The 14,468-nt window shown below is 38.6% G+C and overlaps 2 protein-coding genes across 2 annotated transcripts; one reads left to right on the plus strand and one right to left on the minus strand.

Annotated features, from left to right (window-relative positions):
- Nucleotides 1-1,479: 1,479 nt before the first annotated feature.
- Nucleotides 1,480-6,724, minus strand: LOC116039829 (ras-related protein Rab-19-like). The gene is made up of 4 exons (XM_031284906.2): nucleotides 5,566-6,724; nucleotides 2,738-2,921; nucleotides 2,264-2,367; nucleotides 1,480-2,163 (listed from the first exon to the last, which is right to left on the minus strand). The coding sequence occupies exons 1-4, from the start codon at nucleotides 5,758-5,760 to the stop codon at nucleotides 1,975-1,977; spliced, it is 672 nt and encodes a 223-aa protein (XP_031140766.1). The 5' UTR covers nucleotides 5,761-6,724; the 3' UTR covers nucleotides 1,480-1,974.
- Nucleotides 6,725-7,467: 743 nt separating this feature from the next.
- LOC116039812 (tetraspanin-8-like) lies at nucleotides 7,468-14,221 on the plus strand. The gene is made up of 9 exons (XM_031284874.2): nucleotides 7,468-7,730; nucleotides 8,493-8,558; nucleotides 9,026-9,139; nucleotides 9,294-9,368; nucleotides 9,506-9,604; nucleotides 11,369-11,455; nucleotides 12,091-12,150; nucleotides 12,477-12,560; nucleotides 12,748-14,221. The coding sequence occupies exons 1-9, from the start codon at nucleotides 7,650-7,652 to the stop codon at nucleotides 12,850-12,852; spliced, it is 771 nt and encodes a 256-aa protein (XP_031140734.1). The 5' UTR covers nucleotides 7,468-7,649; the 3' UTR covers nucleotides 12,853-14,221.
- Nucleotides 14,222-14,468: the final 247 nt, after the last annotated feature.

Genomic DNA, 14,468 nt, shown 5'->3' on the forward strand with positions numbered 1-14,468 from the left:
GGAGGTAACCTTTCCCCTTATGACATCATAAAGGGAAGCTTCCACATTGGCCCATCTGAGCTTTCATTTTCTTAAAGGCAGAGCAGGATACCCATGGCTCGGTTTACACCTATCACCATTTCTAGCCACTGGGGGACCATAGGCAGGCTGGGGGAACTCATATTAATGTTAAAAAACCTCATAAAGTGAAATGTTCATGCCATGGGACCTTTAACAGTGACATTTGGTATCTGAATCGAGTAACGGGTTACATTTCATCATTCAAAAGATTTAACATGCCGTCAAGAAAGGAATTTGGAAGCCAAAGGCGGGAAACACAGTCTTCACTGATCGTCAATTAGCACCACCCAGTGTGCTGGAGACCAACACACAACTTTTCTCAGAAAAACTTAACTACCGAGTCTATACACAATGTGATTGGCCTGACCAGAGTTTGGTTTTTCCAGCTCGCAAGCCAACGGAGAGTGCCTAGACCCCCCTCTAAATTTGTTGCCACTAGGGTGCGTCTACATTTTTAGGCTAGTTTCGGGCCCCAACACCATTTAACACCAGGATTATTCATTTGCCTGCTGTCAGTAAAGGACTCAAACACAGACAAGATTACAATTTAGCAGAACTTGTTGTTAAAGTCATATTGATCATTTATTGCTTGTCAGATGTTGGATAAAATACAAGCCTACTCTGGATTGTTCCACTCACTAAACCAATAAACTTTAAAGCAGATTAACTGTATCAGTGTAAGAAAATAACAATCAGTACAAGTATCACTACATGACTTCCAGATTGGTGTTTAAATTACGCCTGCCAACTTGGCATGAGAAACAAAGGAGATTTATATCCTGGATGTAAGCATTGTCAGCTCAGTTACTTAAGTTTGACTGTTGTCTTGGCAGGAAGTGATTTTAGGCAAAGTTCAGCCTTAAAGGTGATTTGAAAAGTGACTTCCTGTTTACCGTGTTGCATGTAAAAGTGGGTAATTGTTTCCTAGTGCAGTCACAGATGTTTTAAATCACCTTGATGAGCAACCAACCTGCAGCTACAGTATAGGTACTGTGTAGCAGCACAGTACCCTCTAGTGTTCACAATTAGGTAGTACACAGGATGATTTAAGGAAGACATTCACATCGTTTGTGACCATGTAAGACTTTATTATGTAGTCACAACAGCAGCAGCAGAGGATCACTGCTCATCATAGTGGCACCACAAGAGGTGGGTGAAATACTCAGTCTTATATGTTATAATAGAATCAAAGTCTTTGCCAGATTTTCCAAAGTTTTACCGGCAGAGTGAAGCATGAAGACATTATTTTGACAAAAAAATACCACACAAAGAACGTTGTGTTAAGGATAACGTGGTTGAGGGCAGCAGGTGTTGAGGATGCTTGGAATGTTTATATGTTGTGGTAACTAAGTAACCACTGCATTAATGCCTTAGTCTTTACATTCAGATTTTGATTACTTTTGGTAGTAAAAAATATAAATGAGATTGGTTTAGTAACTTTACCTAAAGCTGATCACAACCATCACCACTGTCTCTTTCCCACCATTTAAACATGCTTGGTCCTTGTCCTTGTAGTACCAGCTGAATAATTCTCTCAAGTCAGGTAAGCTACAAAAAGTACACTGAATTGATTTTTCAATACTTCCCAAAAATTGCCTAAACTCCTTCAATGCGAAGATTATTGGTCCTTGAGGCCTTTCCATCCTTATTCCACATCCATGCATCTTTGGATCTGTTTCTATTTCCCAGTGGCAGCCTGATGCGTACCGGAAACCTGATTTGTTCTTCGGACTTGCGTAGATGGTTGAGTTAGGCAATGACCTCGATTGGTTGGGGTCAGGATAGTCAATTGGTCAGGGCATAGGACCAGAACAAATTGGGTTTCCGGTATGGATCGGGTAGTGACATCCTCTTCTCCAACATTTATGAAGAAAAGCGTCCTTCACCCTCTTCCATGTCCTATCCACGTTTAAATCAGCAACATGTCTTCTTGTCTGGTGACGTGTAGGCAGCTGCTATGTCATTAACCGGCCGAGAGTTAGCCCGGAGAAGAACTCTAGGCGTGCTGTGGCTCTCTGAGTCCTCCTGCTGGACATTGAGGCCATTACGAGACATCAGCTCTCTGGCCATCAAGGTGAAGGCTTCTTCCACATTCTGACTCTCCTAGGCACAGAGAAGGAGACACAGAGGAGGAGACAGAGGACTTAAGATAACCTTTTTTACCAACTCCTCTGTGTTTTACACAAGTGAGTATACTCATTACCTTTGCAGATGTTTCTAGAGCAGCTAGTACATCGCTCTCCTTTGCCAGATTGCAGGCTTTCTCAAACGGAACCTGACGTTCCTGCTCCAGGTCACATTTGTTACCTACATGGAGACAATCAGGGAGCTGAGAGATGCAAACAATACCTGACAATAGGAGTCTGTATTGCCAAAGTCCTGTTAATAATTTTATCAATGTACCTAATTTACATGCTAAGGCCAACATTTCAACACACTTAAGTGTACACACAGTAGGCTACTGTAAGTACAACTGCAGACACAAGTTTTTAAGTGGAATGTAATAGAAATTATCCAATTAATTTAAAACTTGAAGTTTCCACACTTGTTGACCTTAAGAGAATTAATTTGACTTTTTGTCCAAAACGTTTGTCCACCCTCTTATACAAATCACTTCAAATGCAGTCATACTGTATTCATACACCTCACATGTTTACATGTTAACATCCACACACACCTATGAGAACCAGCACTATATTGGTTGCTCCATAGAGCTCCACCTCTTTGATCCAGTGAGCCACTGAGTCAAAGGTTGGGCGTCGCGTGATGTCATAGGCGATGATGGCGCCGTGAGCGCTGCGGTAGTAGCTCTGGGTGATTGTACGGAACCTCTCCTGACCTGCCGTGTCCCACACCTGCATCTGTTACCCACACAGACAAGAACAAGGAATCAGCTTTAACAGCTGTATGGATTAAATACACATGGCTGTATGTATGGCGTATATGCACATAAATAACAAAATGACAATGACAATAGAATATGACAGTTCACCACATGCACCCACACACACTTATGGGAAATAGGGTTTCAGATTCCTTGTGTCCCTCTGCAGAATATTCCCTGGGCATCTGACAGACCGTGTTCATGTGGTAACAGCTGTCATGGCAACCAATCTGAACTCATCAAACAAGACCATTGTTTTCTATGCCAATGTTGAAGATTGTGAACCTTCTACTGTCAACTTGTATTCATCTAGACAAACTTAAAAACCAGATCATAATAGAACTTTACATTGTATTAATTCAATTAAAACAATTTATTTTATTATAGACCTGTAAAAACATAACACTGGCCTATTGTTTGCAACATGCCTTTGAAAAAGACTAAATGACTCCCTCTTTATGTGGAAAAATTAAAGAAAAGCATTTAGTAATCTGACTCATGTTGTCAGTAATTAACAGCATTCAAAGCCAAACAGAAAAAAAAATGTTACAAGAACTTGGCAGAGAATTCAAGGATACAGAATGTGACATAAAACAGCACAGCTATTATTTATTATAGCCGTAGGTGCCCATGATACGGAGAAATACTAAAGTGAATTGTCCTCAATATCGAGTGGCACCATTACATATAGCCTCAGGCTTGAATGGTTAGTTGAGGGTTAAGATAAACACATATACAGGAGTCATGGTGTCATTGCTTGGACTAATTTGAACCCTGAACTCTTTATGATTCCCAAGCAATTAAAATGTATTTGTGTTACTTTTACAACCTTATGGTGACCTTATACAGCATTGTGATTCACTGATTCATAAAAACAGACCGTTTAAATGGGGGCTAGGCTATCAAATGCTGACTTTCTACCTGTAAAAACTGTCAATGATACTCTGGAATTAAAAGGAAGAGGAAGAAGTGTGGAAATAGGTCATCACAGTTAGGTTTATGATGTAGATAGAGTAAATAATTCCTCCTGATTTAAAGTCCAGTTGATGACTTGTTTGTTGAGATGAGATAGCATGCAATGCTTTTTTATTCTTTATTTTTTTTTTAAATCTATTTAGGATTGTCAACAGAATAATACAGTTGGTGTAGGTATGTTTGTGTGTGTGTGTGTGTGTGTGTGTGTGTGTGTGTTAAGAGACATCTATGTTTAAGACAGGCAGAGGCTGCAGATCCTCTCTACCCATTGATCAGTACAGATTATCAATTGCACATGAATGATGAACTGATGGGTATTTTAGACCGGGGTTGTCAGACTGGGGGAGGGGAAAGGGTACTATTACCCTGGGCCCTCATGTGAGGAGGGCCCAAAAAGATGCTAGCATAAATAGATGTGGATGCAGGGAGGGGCCCATAGAGAATGCCTTTGTGCAGTGCCCAGAATTTTGTGCTACGCCCCTGACCGTAAGTACTCAAGTAAGATAATGTACTTGGTAAGTTCTGATTTTTAACATAATGTAATGCTAAGAAATTAAAAAGCAACTAGTATGTCTTGATATACAAAGTACAATTTGTTCAATGTGATTTCTCAAATTTCTCACTGTCCACCTAAATCATTTAGTTCCTTTTCTATCTTAATGATGGCACAAGGAAGTAATTCCAGGTTTATTTTTGTCTGCACAAAAGCTCAAGCAGAGCAACCTGAAGGACAGGTCTTTCATGTGAGCAGCTGGTCTAACTGGTTTTGGACTGAGTCTAACTGACACTGTAATCCAATGACACCTCTCACTATGTAGTGTAATTTATCCCAAGGCAAGTCCAGAAAGTTGTACAAAGTCACATCGGACAGAAGTTGCATTTTAGAAATGATGCTGTACTTTGTTAATATTCATAATATTTTACCAAAAGGCCCGTGCTCTGCAGCCTGTCACTGTCAGAGCCAGCTGGTTCTACAAAAGCATTGATAGGATCCAGGCATTTAGCAGGCATTACTGGAGCATAATCACGGTTTCTGAAGGGTTGACCTTGTTAAATTTAAGACATTTTGATCCCACATGGATTGCCATTTACTACCTGTTTCAGAGTGGGGCCAAAGTATGAAAATATGATGGAAAACAGTAGGGATGATATGGCCTAGCATTAGCTAGCTATTGCTTAGCTAAGCTGTTAGCATTATTGCATGACTGTATCACATTATGTTTCATACTCCCTAGAAGCAGACAACAATCATTCCTAATGATATAATTGAATTGGGACCTTGACCCAGATAAGCCACATAAAACGCATAAGCCACATAAAACGCATAAGCCACATAAAACAAAATCAAGACCTGAAGATAGGCTGATCATTTGCTCTAGTCACATCTAAAAGTCCTTCTTACTTTGCCTTGTATCTACAATCACATGCTAGTAGGCCCAATTTTGACAGTATGGCTTCATTGACTACAACATTTACTTTATTTTGAAAATGACTGAATCTATGGCTTGTTTCACAGAAAGGTCTGCATATGGGAGATTTGATGTTCTTCATATTCTTATCACCACCTCCTCAACACACACATGACCTTAAATACTTCACAATTAACATCCCTCAACACACTCAAACACACCACATGCAGTGCCAACCTTAACTTTCTTCCCATCGATATCCACGGTCCGTACAGTGAAATCCACTCCGATGGTGTTTTGCTGTTTCTCTGAGAAAATCCCTGACTTGAAATTCTGAACCAGGCAGGTCTTTCCTACGTTAGAGTCTCCGATCAGGATGATCTTAAACAGCAAATCAAAAGAGTCATCATGCTCAGGTCCTGGGGTCTGCATGGTGGAGGTAGAGTAGAGTCTTTTACTGTGGATGTGAATGTGTAGGAATGAAGGAGATGACCTCCCCTTGTACTGTAGATCACTTGGAATGTTTGGACTTTAAGGCCAAGAGATGATTTGTTATCTTTACGCTTGAATAAAGGCTGAGTCATTGAAAAGAAAACGGATCCCAAAATGCATTTATGTTGAGAAGTTTCATTTAAAAAAGAAGAAAAAATGACTCCACTGCTTCTTCTCCCAGTGAAAGCTACAGTTGGTCACGAGGATAGATTTCCAGCAGCAGGGTAAATTTAGCTACATTGGTTCACATGTAGCCTGTAAAACCAGTTTAAGGTTTAGAAAGTTTTTTTGTCAAGATGTAAAATGATGCTGTTCAAATGTTAGAAAGCACCTGATAGTCCATATACCGCACCAATATTTTCAAAATAAAATTTAAAATAGTCTGAAATTTGAACATTTTAGAGTGTACACATTGTGAAGTACACAGCACACAAGCAGCAACTTGGAATAATTAACTGTGTCTGTTTTCAGTGGCTTAAAAAATAAAAGGTGTTTTCTTTAACTTCTCTCCATGCTCTCTAGTTCAGTCTGTCTCTCCCCCCTCTTGTGCTCTTTCAGTAGGACAAAACTACCTCAGTTTCTGCTGCTCCTTTCAGCTCCTTCTCAGGTGTTGACCCACTTTGTGACCCAGAGCAGAAGAACGCACATCACATCCTGTTTGTCCTCCTGCACAGGTTCTGGTAAGCCGTCTGTCGAAAGGAAAAAAGCAACTTCCTTTAAATAAAATGTAATTTAAAAAGATCCTTGTCTGTAATCCAGGCTCCTGTCCAATACACCTGCTGTTCTTTCACACACGTGTCGGTTTCTTTTTTCCTACACCAGCTTCTGTGCCTTCCTTTATCTCTGCCTCCTTCTGTCATTACTTTTCCTGTTTTTACTGATTTATAGCCTCATGCGTCTCTCTCCTTCTCTCAATAGCACCTGTGGAAACAATAGAAACCCGCCCTACCTGTTATAGGGAAGTAGCCCAGCCCCATTATGGCTGTGGGATCCTGGGAAATGCAGTCATTGTGCCAGTAAAAATGCAACAGTCAAACTAAGGAGTGCAAACTCATTTTGATGCTAGGATTCAAAATGAAGTTCTGCCAATTTCAACAATGACTAGTCAAACTCAGGAGAGTTACTTTGCACACTCTGTTGCTGTCATGGTGGACTAGACAGTAGAGACAAATACGAGGGGGATTACGTCTCTTGTCCACTATAATTGGTGTTCAAATTAATAGGCAATGGATGAAAGTAGTGGGCCTCCATAAGAGATGCATACAATGAGAAAGACACAACAGCTTCATATTAAGGGCTGTATGAGGTCACTGAGGTCATGTCCTCTGTATTTTTATAGGCTATATAAATGTGTGAGTTTTGCAAACCTGAGTGGAGCTTACATTCTAAAGTTAGTGAGTCAAGTATTTTTTAGACTCAACATGTTTAAATTTGACTACTTTTTATAACTAGCAAGACTGTGGAACGGCATTTTAACATTTTACAGTATAATGAGTTAACTGAATAGCCTAAATACAATAAAACAGTGTTTTTGCTGCTAAGGGGTGTGTTTTAGTAGCTCAGTATTTCTACGGCCCTGCTCATAATGCACACACCCATTGCACCTGAATCCCTTTGGCTGAACAACATCATTCCTGTGCGCTAATCCCGTTGATTCCAACATTTCCGACTGCACGTGAAAGCAGCACAGACCCCTCACCCAGTGCATCACAGTGACGTCCTGTGCGGAGAGATACTGTAGATGCCCTTACAGTCATAATCATAGCTTTATAGTCTTTATATTTGCTTTATGTAAAGGTAGTTTTAAAGCCTGAGAGAGAAGCAGCAGCATGCATCGGAGCGCAGTGGTCGTGGTGGCGGATAAAATGAGCCTGAAAAGGCCGTTTATTTTTGCAAACGCTGTGCATATGGTAGGTATAGGCTATATTTCACAGTTTTAGAATGCAAATTAAGTCAAGAGGCCTATTTGATTGCCTTTTATAGGATATTTCTCTGATGAAATGTCTGATTTGATTGCTGTTATTTTGACCCAAATGCCTATAATTGCCCCAAAAAAGACTATGCTAGTGCTAACGTTATATCTGTCTCACATACAAACATGCTGCAGCGAATCCCCTCCATCAAAATGATACAATGTGGCCATTCCTGCATTACATTTCAATGCGAAATGTTTTAAGGTTATACACAAAGAAAGTGATGTGGAAAGATCAAAAGACGCCATAGTGGTGGTAATAATTTGCTTTTACAAAGGATACTATAACGATTCTCTTCTATCCCTCCTCACACCTCCCCCCGCCCCCAAAGAATGGCTTTAATGTCCTTATAATGCTACTTTTGACAATGTGTTTGTGTTTCTCAGCTGGGAGTTTAGAGTCATGTAGCTGTGATATTACTGTCCTGTAAAGGTTATATCTTAATCTTGGATAGCTGTGCTACTGCCATCCATTTTATTCATTCCATTCCAGCATTCCAGCACTTTAATAAACTATAAAAACATTAAAACATTTAAGGTGATACTTTTCCAATGGCTGACAAAATACCATATACAGATTGAAAACAACGTTCGAGACACTGACATTGTAAAACTAAAACATTTTTTTTTTGCCTTCTACACTTTTCATGTCTTCTTCACTTGCAGATGTAACATATTTTTATGTTTCCTTTCTCCAAAGGCTCTGTGCTCCTTCATGTTGACGATGACAGTAGCTTGGCATAGAGACCTCATACAAACTGGCAAAGTAAGACTGACTTCACATCTGAGCAGATGAAAATTATTTCCTAAGCAGATATTATTTATCAGAGGCAAAAATGACTTCCATCTTGTCAGATTTTAAAAAAAGGAGCAAAACAGTTGCTGGGTCATCCAAGGAAAATTGGGGGATTATATAGACATGGCTTTTCTTTCATCAATATTGTCTGAACACACAACAGCTGTGCCTTTTTTTATATTGTCTTTACTCTGGGCGACCTGAGTTTAAGCCCTCATGTTGGCAAGCATCTGCTAGTTGAAGTGTCCTTGGGCAAGACAATGAATTATCTTCAGGTGCTGACCCTGACCTTTGACCTCTTTTGTAGCCCTGCTATCTTGGAAATACATCTGTGACAACGATATAATATTAAGTAACATACATAAAATTATAATTGTTGATCAGGGCATTTGCCAATCAGTGTATCCCTTTAACGCCAGTGTTATTTTTCTCCTCAGCTGGTGTCCAGTGTTTCTGTAGTGATAATGTACTTGGTAGAGATCGGCTGCCTACTGCTCTCAGTGATTGGTGTGGTTGGAGCCTGTACAGGAAAGAGATGGTGTTTGATTCTGGTAAAAAAACAAAACTGCTTAAGGTGTTTGTACTACCACTGTGTGTGTCCTTATATTTTATTTTTGCCAGTGTAAGACAGTGTGTGTTCAAATGTGTTTTCTGCAAATGATATTTCTCTTTCACGTACTATTGTTGCTTTATGTGTGTGTGCAGTATGCAACTGGGATGGCAGCAGCCAGTCAAACAATAATTGTGAGAACAGCACTAAGTTACCAAGATGTTTATGAGGTATAGTACTTGAATGCCCTGCTTTTATGAGCAAATTCAGATTTTTAACATAATGTAATGCTAAGGAATTAAAAAGCAACTAGTATGTCTTGATATACAAAGAACAAAAGTGTTCAATGTGATTTCTCCCTCCTCAGAAACGTGTGGTCCGCGAGGAGTCTAAGTTGCTGTCCATGATGCCACTTACTGGAACCAGCAAAGCCAACAGGACCCTGTTGTACAGTATTCAAAAAGAAGTAAGGAGATCATTTATATTTATAAATATAAATGTATTTATTATATTTATATAACTTGATGTTATAATTGCCCATACATTCCAGATAATACATCCCTCCTCCTTATAAGGTGCAGTGAAGATAGAAAATAAATAAAACTTTGAATGCTATTTTTGTCCACCACAAAATTAAATGGTGTGTCCCATTTGTCCATCTTTAAAAAGCTTATATATCTCAAAGAATATGTAAGCCATGTCTTTTATTATTTCTACTAATATTATTCTTGTCTTTCTTCAATTTGGCATGTAACCATGCATGCATGTAAAAAGGAAGTAGTATGTTGAGCTATAGAGTCAGTTAGCTGTGGCCTAAGATTTAAGCCCCACATTTTGTGAAATTGGCACCATTAAAATTATTCAGAATTAGCTATTAGCAGTCCCTTTTTGCGGTGAACCCATGGGTACAGAAAACCATCACTGGATTTCTTTGATAGATTGAAAATGTGATTATTCTTAGGCAAGTTCTAGAGAGTCTTTTCTATCATTTCTAAGCTTTATGGCTGTGTATTTGCGAGGGACATCAGAGATAATAATATCCTCAGAAAGTGCAAGTCACACTAAATTTAAAATAAAATGTGCATCATGTCTGTGTGGTAGTTTTAGTTTGATTCAGTGAACACCTGGACTGGGGAGGCACACCTCATAGTTTAAATACCTCTAGTTAGCCAACTTGTGCTCACCACAGACTACGGCTAGCTTAGGAGTGTTTTTAGGGCATTTTCTTGGCCATCTGAGGCAGAAAGATACTAGCTCCCACATTCACTGTTAAATAGAAGATTCAAAGAAAAAAATCTAGAGAGGCTGCCTAAAGAAGACAGGCACACACACACACACATTTGGTAGAGTTTAGTAAAAACTTTAACCCCCATACACAGACACACAAATCACACACAGCACCCAGGTAGCAATCAAACATGAGTGAAGCCACACCAGCAGTATATGTAGTCTTTGGGGCGTGGCCGGGAAAGCAGGTGTGTCTTATCTTTAAGAGGTATCTGCCTACCCTGCCCTGGGGGAATCATTTCCTGTACAAATCCAGCCAATACATTAAAAGGTCATAATTTGTACCTTAAACATGTCTATGTGCCTGTTGTATGTTATATTAGACATGCCACCAGAGGTCTTTTCAAAGTTCCTAGATCCCGAACACAATCAATGCAACGTACAGTAGTGTATCGAGGTATGGTTGCATGGAACTCACTTCTGGCTGAGATTGCTAAAGCGCACAATAAATCAAGCTTTAAAAAACAAGTAAAGCAACATCTAAGGGCCCTAAGCCTGTAACCATATTTTGTAACTACTTTTGTACTTTTTATGTATAGGAATATTTATATGTATACAAAGATGTTGTAAGATTTAACTTTTCTATATTCAGTGCTTATGTACTTAGTGTAATATTTATAAGAGTATATGAAGAGGAATATGTATAGTTATATTTGCAAGAAAGAATAATGCTAGTTATACTGCTCTTATTTTTATATAATGTGGCTGTTTTTTGGATGAAAACATCTTATCTGTTGTAATGTTTTATGTTTTGTGTGGACCCCAGGAAGAGTAGCTGATGTTCTGCATCAGCTAATCCACTAATATACTTATCCTAATAAAATAAAATAAAATATTGTTTAATGCATTTTGTTCTGGTTTATCTGTTTTGAATTTACTTCTTACTTAGCCTGTGTGTGTGTGTGTGTGTGTGTGTGTGTGTGTGTGTGTTTGTCACTTCCAGTTTGAGTGCTGTGGTCTTATTGAAGGCTATAAAGACTGGGGCGCTTCCATCCCTGCCTCCTGTAACTGTCAATATCCAGGAAAATGCGTGAGTATCTTACTTTATACTGTACAAGCAGACTATAAGCAGCGAAGATCACTCGTTAGGATTTCTGGTCCTGTAGCCTCACATTGCCTTTCAGTCAAGTAAGACATTTGAGGGAACATTTTCTTGAATATGTGTTTGACTGGAGTACTACTGAAAGATTCTGCTATTGCTAAAAAAATGCTTTCATATAGCTTTCCTCATGAAAACAAACACACTGCAATGTAATCTGGTTTCAACTGAGCGGCATGACGACATGTCTGTTCTGCATATCAATAATACTGTATGCAAACAAAGAAATACAAGTGTAGCAACAGGCAAAAATGTTTTTAAAAACTCCCCAGTCTATCTGTATTTAAACTATCCATTCAGTGAATGAAAGCTGAAACTTGAAGTAGCTCTACAAATTCAAATAAATGTTTACAGTGTGGCTGCAGATCACATTTTTGGAAGTAACATGTTATGATAACTGATAGGAGTGATGATCCAAACTAATGTAAAAAAAGACTCAGGATGGAAAAGGAACAGAATTCTTGTTTACATTTTAATTTGCCCTCATTTTATTTATGTTGCACCCTCCTTTCACCAGTTTTGAGTGAAGCTCATTTTCCCCCTGGTATTTTTGTATACCTCACCAGATTCGACTACGGGGCAGCGCCACACTCGGGGCTCCAAAGAACCAGTATGTTTATCAAGAGGTAAATGATCTTAAAGATTGGTTTGAAAAAATGGTTCAGTAAACTCTTGTATTTTCTCTGTATTAATTTGAATTACAACAGTGGTTCTCCACACTTTTGGCTGGGGGTGACCTCTCACGTTGAAGCAGTGTCTGCTTGTAGGGGTCCCGACCCCCACATTGGAAAAAACAGTACAGTTTCACAGTACACTTCAGTAGGTGTAATCTGACAGTGGAAGACAGAAAGGCCAAATGAATCACAGTATAGCCAGATAAGTTATTTCTACATTCACATTGTAACTGCTTTTGCCACCACCTTAACAATAAACCTGCACTTTATTTTCACAGCCTTGCCTACATGTGTATGTTTCTGAACTGAAGCTTGCATTCTCATTGACGATGGCTGTTCAATTCGGAAGTGGAGTATTTTGGGTATGTGTTCTTTTCACACATTAATACGTTTGGTAGGACTTTATGTGCTTTATAATTTGCATTATACAAATACATACAGATACTTCTTGTCACGAAGCAGACATATTACACAAGGCTTCTGTTCAGATTTGATCCCAGATCAGCAGAAAATCATCATGCTTGTAACTCTTGTGCTTCCCTTCCCCAGGTGGTTCTACTGGTCATGAGCATCAAGCTGATGGCCCAGATAAAAAGGAAACAGGAGTTCATGGCTCTTCTCCTAACAAACAGATATGTTCCTGGTGCCTTCTAGTCACCTCATATGTTTTGATACACACTTTAAATTATTATCAAGCATACCTGATTTGTATTTGCACATTATGCTGTATACCATAACCTGGCTATTTTGTGCTATAGCAACATATGTTGGCATCATAATTTCGTGTCAATGCATGTAACTGATATTGAAAAGTAATATACATGCATAGATCAATTTCCTTTGTCCTACTGCTGTAAAAACATTGCAATTTATTGAAATTAACTATGTTTAATAATCAGCACATTTTCAAATGCTTTTGTCATATATCTGAAATTATGTTCGAAATTATTATATCTTACCAAGCATTAACCAGACATCTGTTTTCTTTGAGTAGCTAGACCCGATCCCAGCATTTTGTTATTTACAGTAAGTGTTGTCTTATCTGGATAATATTCAGATATTATTAAGTCCATTTCCTTTATACCTGGATACATCGCTGAGTCTTTGGAAAGACAGATATGAATCTAATTGCATCTACTGTACCTACAACTTTATCAATTAATGGGTTTAATTTAACTCTTGTCAACTGGACCAACTTCTTTTAAGCACACATTTACATATTCATACTTGTCTAAAACTCACTCATTGAATTTTCAGCATTAGAGCAACCAATAATCTTTGAACAAATAATAATATAAATAACCCTTATGTAGCACATTTCATAAACAGTGTTTACAAAGTGCTTTGATTGAAATATAACCATGTATTTATTATTGAGCAATGTATTTCCTTGGATAAATAATCAGGTTGGATGACGGAATGAGCCACAGCTCTCATTGGGACAACAGAATGTCTTGATGCCTTGTTATGCACAATGTATATTTGAAACTTCATCACTCCATTAAGTTGTTCTTAAGGCATATTTAGTGGGTAAATGATACCCACTAGGAGGAGAGGGGATTCTGTTTGGTTGCACATTAAGTAGACATGCAGTAAATCCTCAACTATTTCACCTGCAAAAGTTTGATTTCAAGGTTTGGAGACATTTTGGCAAGGCCCCTGCAGACAGGTTGTGAGAGGCTCCTGTAGGAAAACGCGTCAACAATATTCTTGCAGAGACTGTAATGTCCCGACTGATGCCACTCTCACCGAAGAAGCCTTTACGCCACATCACTCCTAAAATGACTTGCTGCATGAGCTGCCTGCGGTTGAAATGTCATCCTTGACTGATATATTGTCATATGAATTTCATCTGACACAGCAAATCCAATGTCTACCTGTGCACTTTAACCATTAATGCCTAATATACAATATACTCTTGCCAAGTATGGTATTGTTATTTCTGTTATACACTGTTTTTATTTATTTATGGAATGAACTAATGTAATATTTTGTAAATAGCAGGAATAAAATGTGATTCTTGTTCCTTTGATGTTTTATTTTGAAATTGTTTCTTAGAGCTGAAAAACTTACATTTACTCAAGTAACCTACTGTACAATTTAGTGGTACTTGTACGTAGGGGTTTCCATTTCATGCTACACTAGACTTCCACTCCACTACATTTTAGAGGGAAATAATGTACTTACTTTACTCCACTCCACTTTTCGTAATGAAGTATGAATTATTTTGACATTGAAGTATTGCTACTTCTTTCACCACTGCTCAGTTT

The sequence above is a fragment of the Sander lucioperca genome, chromosome 20, assembly GCF_008315115.2.
Source record: "Sander lucioperca isolate FBNREF2018 chromosome 20, SLUC_FBN_1.2, whole genome shotgun sequence".
In the NCBI taxonomy this organism is placed as follows: Eukaryota; Metazoa; Chordata; class Actinopteri; order Perciformes; family Percidae; genus Sander; species Sander lucioperca.